The sequence below is a fragment of the Trichechus manatus genome, unplaced genomic scaffold (assembly GCF_000243295.1).
Source record: "Trichechus manatus latirostris isolate Lorelei unplaced genomic scaffold, TriManLat1.0 scaffold00056, whole genome shotgun sequence".
NCBI lineage: Eukaryota > Metazoa > Chordata > Mammalia > Sirenia > Trichechidae > Trichechus > Trichechus manatus.
Window position 1 is genome coordinate 10,103,336 of NW_004443992.1, and position 9,937 is coordinate 10,113,272.

At 35.3% G+C, this 9,937-nt stretch overlaps 1 protein-coding gene across 1 annotated transcript in view; it reads left to right on the forward strand.

Moving 5' to 3' along the window:
- Window positions 1-9,937, forward strand: part of FAM117B (family with sequence similarity 117 member B) — a 94,963-nt gene that overhangs the window by 46,254 nt on the left and 38,772 nt on the right. The window contains exons 3-4 of the mRNA XM_004378238.2: window positions 4,265-4,357; window positions 5,319-5,432. Coding sequence (XP_004378295.1) covers window positions 4,265-4,357; window positions 5,319-5,432 — 207 coding nt within the window. The remainder of the gene's footprint in view (window positions 1-4,264; window positions 4,358-5,318; window positions 5,433-9,937) is intronic.

Below are 9,937 nucleotides of genomic sequence, written 5' to 3' on the forward strand. Positions count from 1 at the left end.
CTCAGTTCTTGGAGAATTCCGAGTATTAGAGATTTGCAGTCCCTATCAGGTAGTTCTAGTTTGTTTACTATTCTGATACTCTTTAAAGTGAGCCCATATGGCAGATGTTTGGGATTTGAGATTACCTTGAGGTTTATACTCTAATGGCGGCTACAGAATCATAAATGCATAGTCTGTACTCATAAAAAGTAATGAGTTTTTTTCTCAAGTTGGTACTTTTTTTAACTGAAGATTTCCATAGAACTCTGAAATTGCTCAAAATCTGTAACTTTGCTGAGTTCAGGAGAGTAGCAATGGAAAATGAGTATAGTCTCTACTTGCCTTTCTGCTTAATCCACAAGTTTTTTAAAAATTTGAGTGAATGTATTTCCTTAAATATTTCTACAATGATCTTTATTTCCCTTGCAGTTTCAGGTTCAGTGGGTTAGATATTTTTGTTATATTAGTAAGAATAAATAATTTTATAAGCCACTGGGAGCTCCTTGATCTGTAGAAACAGTTCAGTGATATAGCAGCTTGCTATGACCTAGCTCTCACTACACTGAATTAAAGTATAAACCCTATGCTTTTTTCAGCTTCTTCTAAATATTCCCAAATTGGGACTCTTAAGCGTACAAATCCAAAGACAATTTATAATTATCATACTATTAATCTTACTTTTAAAGTTCACATGCAGAATCTTCCTAAGGAATAATGCAGTAGTAGCTGGGTACTCTACTCTTTTATTTACATTGTAGTTCCCCCATTTTTGGCAAGTGAATTTAGCACTAACATGAGTAATCAAAAGTTCTCACATTCTTTATTGAAAGATGTTGGATTTTCCTAATTTATGTATGCTAGTTAATTAAGTCAACTTTTTTTTTTGCCAGACATCTCTGATAGGCCCCACCCAGAGCCTTGTGGTGAATATTTGGCTTGTGGGGCCCAAATTAATGCCCTTATACTATTTCATGTTAGGATTGGATAAATCTTTATTAAACTGATGGGTGAAGGATTATCTGCTTTTTTTTAAGAGAGGTTGAAAATCTTTTCATATATTAATGGTCGCCTTAATTTGTTTTTAAAAATTGAGTTGGGGGGTGTGTGTGTGTGTGTGTGTGTGTGTGTATTCATATACTGCATATAAATCTTAGAAAAGTTTTTAAATCCTTTCTAATCCACATACCAGTAAGAATTAAGACCCAAAACTTCCATTTGAAACAAATTCTCTCCCCTTTGGAAAGTGGCTTTTGACTTTATATACCTGAGTTATAGAGTATCTTTTAGAATAAAATCAGTCTTAATTTGTGCAAGGTCTATTCATTATCATGCAGGGCATCTCCTTATGGGTCCTGTTGTCATGTACTGTCTAAGCTGGGTAAACACTTCACTGCTAATGACTAGCAGCATTCCTGGATTCTAGTGTTAATGCTGTCTTACTTTAGTTGTCATATGTGTTTTAATGTGATATTGATTAAACAGTTGAAGTTGCACTTCTTGTGGCGATAATTGTAGTTTAGGTTACAATTCCTTATTATATCAACTCTGAATTATCTGTGGATATTTGCTTCACATGATTTCTGTTTTGGAGAACAACTTTACAGAGGTTATACCACCCCCCTATCCTTCCCCACCACCACTTTCTTAACTTTTCTCCTTGCCTCTATGCTTATTACTATATAGCTATAATGGTTAAGAGCTCAGGTTATGGAGCAAATCTTGCTCTGCTACTCACTAGACTAGAGGTGTGTCTTCAGGCACTTTCTCAACACCTCTGTCTCTGTTTCTTCTTTGTGAAATGGGGAAAATATAATACCTATTATAATAACAAGGTTATTATAAGGATTAAACAAGTAAATATGTGTAAAGGAGCAGTGTCTGACACATAGGAAGCATTCAATGAGTGTTTGGTATTAAAAGTATTACCTCTGATTATTGTGAAATTAGAACAAGGATGATACATAACGTTTCATCTCCTCTGTCAATTTGATCAATTTCTGTTGGCTTCCTGGACAATTATGTTGAAAAATATTTAGGCTACAGATTGCTGTGACTGATTAGTTGTTTCTGCCTCTGGTAAGAGGCTAGGGCACCTGTATTAGGCAGTTACCGCCCCTGGTCCAGAATCTCATTATTGCTTAGTACTCCAGCAGACAGTGTAGTGGAAACAGTTATATTGTAGATGAGTTCTTTCAGAAAGTTTCTGTAGACTTTGACAAGTCTGATCGTGTTTCGTCTCTGAGCCCTGGTTTTTCATTTGTGAAATAATTATGTAAGACTCTAACGTCCTTTCCCTCTCCTGGTGGGAGAGGGGGTAATGGGGATTAGTGAGGAAGAGTCTGGAAAATAAAGTGAAAGACAGCATCAAAAAAGTTAGGAATATAGGAACAAGTTTTTAAGATGTTACTGTCTCCTCCTACCCTACCTGCTGCTCTGCTGTTTACTTTGGTCATCAGAATGAATGAATGGTTAAGATTTTACTATATATGATTACTTATTAGCATAATTACTTGACACAAAGATAGCAAAAATGTGTTCTTTTTTTTTTTTCTCTGTTATCTTTGGCAGACTTTACTCATTTCCTGTGAGCTCAGATAGCCTGAGAATCCTTCTAACACAGTGTTCCAGCATGCCATTGCCAGTGGATCAGGGATGGTCTACAAAACTAATTGCCTAGAGGATTCATTTGCTGTTTCTGCTTTAGAGTTTTGTACACAGCTTAATACTACACTACCACCAACTTCTGTCGCCCCCCCGCCCCCTCCCCAAACGATGTTCATTAAAAGATTATAATCTGACCATTTGCCAGTTTGCCCTCCGAAAATATTATAATTTTTAGCAGTTCTATTAATTTAATTTAAACTGCCTTCTATCCAGAGGGTGCTTTTTGTATTTGCTGATTACATATATCAGTTTAGGGAAAGAAAAAGTATATGTGTGATTGGATTATTTGGGATTCTTCTGATTCAAAGGGTATTCTTTTCTCAACTTCCTTAGCCTTATAGGCCTGTTTTCCTTACAGGTGGCTTAGTTCTAAATTTGTGACTCATAGGAGTGCTGTTTTGTTTTCTTTCTTATTTCTTTTGTTTTCCTTTTTTGCATAAACCAGTCATCTTTTGCTTTAAAAAAATCTTACATTATTCTTTTCTCTTGGAACCTGTACATTTCAGAGGCTAATTTTTTTTCCCTCAGAGGTTGATTTTGATTAATGTTTTATGAAATTGTTTTTATTTTTCCAGTTTATGACTTAGCTTGAAATTGTGATCTGGGTCTAGAAACTTTGCAAGATGGCCTATGATTAAAACCTAATCAAATTAAAGATTTGGTAAACTGGAATGCTAAATTACTTAAGATAGCTGTTGATAAGTCTGTAAACTTATTTAGAGATTGTTTCCTTTTTTTTTTCCCAATATGGCTTTTATTTTAGCATCAATTTTTTTTTAAAATTGTACTTTAGATGAGGTTTACAGAACAAACTAGCTTCTCATTAAACAGTACACATATTGTTTTATGACATTGGATAGGTTGTTTCCTTTTATTGGAAGAATAATCTGGAATCTGTAGCAAAAAAACCACACAACTATTTTGTATGTTTAGTAGATACAAGCAACACTCAAAAATTGTATCTTAAATGAAATGAAAGTGCTAAAGAGATGGATCAGCGTTTTTTTTTAATTACTGTTTTTAGTTACACTTGTTATTTTGAATAAAACCTTCATCTACTGGTTGAGATTAGGGTGTAATATTAGGAGGAAAATGTTAGAATCTTTTTTCAGACTCAAATCCAGTGACCTCAGTGTAAAGTCTGCGATTGCTTCTCAATAGCTTTGCCTTTCTTGGGTAAGCCTGAAAGAGTTCTTGAATGAAGATGTCACAAGATTATGGAGCTGAGTTCCACAAAAATTCTTGAAATATATGTACCAAGAAAATTGCCACCTGAAGAAAGTTCTTATGTTGCATAGAAGTCTGCCTCCCCATAATTTCTATCCTTGAATCTAATGGTATCTTCTTAGGCTGTATAGAACAGATCTAATTCCATATGAGCTAATTTCTAGATGCTGTACCACGTTGGCCGCTCCTTCGTTAGATACATATTAAGTTTATAGATGTGTTTCCAATTGTGGAATCTGGAATGGAAAACTGGACTTTGTATGAAGTAAAATAATTTGTGCTATTGTTACTGTTTCTGTAATGGGAATGTTTTTTATAATAGAAAACTATGATATACATTATTGTTAAATGATTATTTTATTAAAGTACCCCTTCCCTCTTTTTTCCATTATAGACAGAAAGTGCATGGGCTGAAGAATATGCTGAAAAGAAGAAAGGATCTCACAAGCGTTCAGCATCCTGGGGCAGTACAGATCAACTTAAGGAGGTCAGGAAAATGTTTCCAAGGAAGTGGGTGTGGAAATTAAATGTTTGTTGGCTAGTTCCTTGAAAGTGTGGACAGTGAGGATTTGCCTAGTCGTCACTGATTTTTTTTTTTAACTTGATAAATAGCAACAGAAAAACAGTTACTGTGTAAATTTGATAAAGATTTTAATAGGGAAATGTACACATTGTGTGTTTTTCTTCTTTTTTTGTTACCCGAGTCCTTACCTATTTACATGTAAAAATATCAGATGTATAAAATTGTAGCGATAACAGCAAATTCACACTTAATATTTCCATATATGTTAGTATTTCTGTAATTTAGTAACCCAGTATAACCAAGTAGGTTATGGCTCTGTGCTATGAGTGATTACTGTTTTCTATGCCTATAATTATGACATTTATATTTTACATGTAATGTAGAAATAAAACCAAAATCCAGTCAAGGAATAATATAGGATATTCATTGAAATTGCATTTATTATTTAAAGGTTGTATCTGTGAGTAAATTTCATGGTTTGAATTGATTTTTAAATACTATTTAATTTCGGGAGCTGTTGAAGATTAGATGTTTAATTAAAAAATCTAAATAAAAGTTCATTCTCATTGTAAGGGCAGTGAGAGAAGAATGATCATTTTTAATTCTTTGTGAGAACTGTAATGTAACTTATTCTAAGTGCTAAAAGCTTCATTTGTTTAGTACTTGGGAAGCTTGAAGGCTCAGAACAATGTTGGAACAAAATTCTGTTTTTCTTTAAAAACAAACATATATATATACATACACACACACGGGTGTGTGTGTATATATAATATAAATTTTTAATCATTAAATAAGATTTTGTGCTATGGTTTAAGACTCGAAGGGTTTACTAAGGCTGAGTTTTACTGATTATTATGAAATGAGGATGTGTTTTTATGTAGTGTGGAAAATACTCTGTGGCACTTGTTAATTTTTCCCTTTTCAGATTGCAAAACTACGTCAGCAGTTGCAGAGAAGTAAACACAGCAGTCGGCATCATCGAGATAAAGAAAGACAGTCTCCATTCCATGGCAACCATGCAGCTATTAACCAGTGTCAGGTAGGAGCATAGATACCACGAAATTCAGACAAGGGATTTGTTGTTTTTGTGATGGTGATTTATTATTTTATTGGTAACTGTTTAGTACAAAAATGTTCAAAAATATATTTGAAACAGTGATTAAATATTGAATCACAACCTTTGTAAAAATAAACAGTATTAAATTACAAAATGACGTTTTCTTTTAGTGACCTGAGATATGACTTTTAGGAGTCATAGCTAAATACATATTTTGATTTACCATATTTTTGTCTTTATCAGTTCAGTATATTGGAGGCAGAATAATATGGAGATATAAGCATTGACCATGGAACCAGACCCTGGGCAAGTAACTTAACCCTTTCTAAGTCTCAGTTTCCTCATCTGAATATTGGGGATAATAATACCTGTCGTATGAGGTCTTTTGGTAGGAAAAAGCCTTTAGCTGCTTTGATTCCTTAATAGAGTCTATGAGCTGTACTTGATGGCTCACCCAGGGAGCACTTCTCTTTAACTGAATTGAAATTGGCTAGGGTCATTTGGCAAGGCCACTACCTGTCTATCAGTTTATCGTACTGTGGTGGCTTGCATGTTGCTGTGATGCTGAAGCAATGCCACTGGTATTTTAAATAACAGAACAACCCATGGTGGATGTTTCACCAGAGCTTCCAAACTAAGACAAGCCTAGGAAGAAAGGCCTGGTGATCTACTTCTGAAAATTAGCCAATGAAAACCCTATGGATCACATAATTTTGTCTAAGACTTTGACTTGCTTACTTTGGACATGTCATCAGGAGGGACTGATCACTGGAGAAGGACATCCTGTTGGTAAAGTAGAGGGCCAATGAAGGCAAGGGAAACCCACGGTGAGGTGGATTGACATGATGGCTGCAACAACAGACTCACACATACCAACCATCATGAAGATGGTACACGAATGGACAGCGTTTTATTCTGTTATACATGCGGTCTCCGTGAGTCGGAGTTGACTTGATGGCAACTATAACAACCTTGGCAAGGAGAGAACAAGTTCATTTCAGGTCCCATGTGATTGAATTTTTCAAGTCACATGAGTTTAACCTTGGGAATGGGGAGCTTGGATTCCATTTTCTGTCTCCCAACAATTTTTTTATCTCAGTAATAAGATGGTAGGCCCTGGGAGGTGGAGGGAAACTAGAAGACCTAGTTGTTTGACTTCTAAGTTTTTTTATAGGACTGGAGTTACCAAATTATGGCCTACAGGCCAAGTCTGGCCCACCTCCTGTTTTTGTAAGTAATGTTTTATTGAAACGCAGTCACTCTCATTTGTTTATCTATGGCTTCTTTTGTGCTACAACAGTAGAGTTGAGTAGTTGTAACGGTGACTGTCTTGCAAAGCCTAAAATTTTTTTTTTTTACAATATTTTATTGTACTTCAGGTGAAGGCTTACAGAACAGATAGTTTCTCATGTAACAGTAACACACATGGCAAAGCCTAAAATTTTTACTATTTGCCTCTTTACAGAAAAATTTTGCCAATTATCTTTATAGAATGATAGCTTCTGATGATTGGCAAGTATATGTGAATTGTTTTAAAAAGAGGATGTGAGTATAACTATATATTTTTTCAAACTGTTTTTCTAAAATATTGATACATGGGTCATATTTCATCTACAGATTTATAGTTTGTGGTTTCCAGTAGCTTTTTACCATATATATTTCAATTAAAAAATATGAATATACACTAATACACTTAAAAACCTGGACAAATTAGATTTATTCCAGGAGAAGTAGAAAATATAAAATTGACAAAAGAATGAAAAATTTGAATAGATTAATAAATATTGAAATTGGAATATAAATTAAACACCAAACCTCTTCGCCTTCAAAAGGCTATAGACCCAGATGCTTTTACTGTTGAACGTACCAGTCTTCCCCTCTCATTCATCCATAAATAATTTGTATGTATTTCTAAGAAAGAAGGCTTTTTTTTTGTTTTTTTCCTTTTTCTCAATCCATATTTTTACTCCAAGTAGAATAGGGGTTAAGATAGCCTTACTGAGTTAAGTGGTGGAATTTAGAAATTTATAAGTTAGTGAAGTGATTTTTTTTTAAAGTTGCATTAAAATTGGCAATTTTAAGGGACAGGAAAACTGGACAAATGGACATGGCGAACCCACGGTGGAAAGTGATAGGAGGATAGTGCTAACACATTGCAAAGATTGCAACCAATGTCACAAAACAATTTCTATACAAATTTCTGAATGAGAAACTAATTTGTGGAGTAAACTTTCACCTAAAACACAATAAAATTTAAAAAAAAAAGATAACTGTTAAGAGACTAAAAAGGCAAGTACTCAAAAAAAAAAAAAAAAAAGACTGCTTTAAAGAGTAGAATTATCCAAAATTCCCTTTTTTTCCCTTGCAAGTTGAATTTGCTTAATAAAGACTGTTGGAGCTTTCATGAAATCCATGTTTGCTTAATTCTAGAAAATCAGTTTGCGGAGAAAGTAAGGACTAGTAAATGGAGCAACTGCAAAAATAAGTTCATGTGACTTGAGTTTTGTACCCTTGACCCACCAAACATCTTGACTGCTTGACTTGTTTATTGAATGTTAATAACCAACCACAAACCAGGCACATGTACATCATGATAGCTATGAAAGTGGTTGCATTCATTGTATACTTTTGATCCATCTGCATAATGTTTATTAAATATCTCCCACATGTCTGTTACTGTAGTACTGTAGTACTCATGCAGTGGTAAATGAAATGTTGGGGCTTTCTCCCACCAAGTCTCACTGGATAGGTGTAAGTAACCGGTTAATTATAGTACAGTGTAATAGATGCATTGACAGGGAGAGTTTAGAGTGCTCTAGAAGGAGTATTTATCCTGGTCTGGAGATGGAAGCATCTAGAAAGCCTTCTCATAGAATTTTCCTATTTCTTCAGCTGGATTGGGGATACTATAGTTGTAGTGGTCTAGGGGACGGTTTGAGAGAAAAGAGATGGTAAGGTAGGAAAGGAAAAAACTTACCTTCTTGTGAGAAATGAGAGAAATGTTGTACTTAAAAAAATGAAAATTACTACTTCGCACTGCAAAACACTGCTACTCTTGGACAGGATTGCTATTCTTGAAATTTTAAGAGTTTTTCCATTTAGAAATCAAAAGAATAGGTACCTCTACTGTGACCTTTATTACAGAGCATAGCTCTAGCTTAGAACAGCTGGATACCAGATGAGAGTTCAGTGGTAGCTGGAGGATAGAAATAAAGTAATGGTGACAGGACAGGAGGAATCAAGGCCATGTGGAGGCCTCAAATCACAATCCCTTAAGATGATGTTGCTAGGTGCCATTGAGTCAGTTCTAACTGATAGTGACCCTATGTACAGCACAACAAAACACTGCTTGGTCCTGTGCCATCCTCACAGTCGTTACTATGTTTGAACCCATTGTTGCAGTCACTGTGTCATTCTATCTCATTGAGGGTCCTCCTCTTTTTCGCTCACCCTCTGCTTTACTAGGCATGATGTCCTTCTCCAGGGACTGGTCCCTCCTGATAACGTGTCCAAAGTACGTAAGATGAAGTCTCGCCATCTTCGCTTTCAGCATTATGGCTGTATTTCTTCCAAGACAGATTTGTTCATTCTTCTGGCAGTCCATGGTGTATTCAGTATTCTTCAACACCGTAATTCAAAGGCATCAATTCTTCTTCGGTCTTCCTTATTCATTGTCCAGCTTTTGCATGTATATAAGTGATTGAAAATACCATGGCTTGGGTCAGGAGCACCTTAGTCCTCAAAGTGATATCTTTGTTTTTTAACACTTAAGAGGTCTTTTGCAGCAGATTTGCCCATTGCGATGCGTTGATTGATTTCTTGACTGCTGCCTCCATGGGCATTGATTGTGGATCCATGTAAAATGAAAAGAAAAAGCTTTTTTTGGGGCGGGGGGGGGGCGCTTTCTCATTTTTTATCACTCTAAACATCAATTTCCCACCTACCTTTTGTTACAGTAGGGGGTTTTGGCTCATATTTTCTCTCATAGATCTCTGCTGAATTGCTGCACAGACCTTTTACCATCCTACTTGCCTATCAAGGCAAAATTTTCTTCCTTTGAAAATGTGACTCTGTATTTCTCTCCCCTACTCAGCTGCTGCTTCAGTACATACTCTTCCCATCTTTCCTGACTGTTATGTCTGACTACAGTCTTATTCCCACATTTTGAAGCAGACACTTAAGTTATAATGTAGCTTGACCTTAGGAGGTTCAGTGTTGGCCAAACCTTCTCTTGGTATCCTTTTTTGGCTAATTCTTGTTATAATTTTATCTTTATCTTTAAATTCATGTGTGTCTCTGTGTATGTGTATATAGTATAGAGAGAATGTAAATGGAAAGTAAAACCTTAAAAGGGTAGCTCCCAACCATCAACACACAAAACCCAACAGATAAATTAGATAAATGGGATCTTCTAAAAATCAAACACCTATGCTCTTCAAAAGACTTCACCAAAAGAGTCAAAAGAGAACCTACAGACTGGGAAAAAA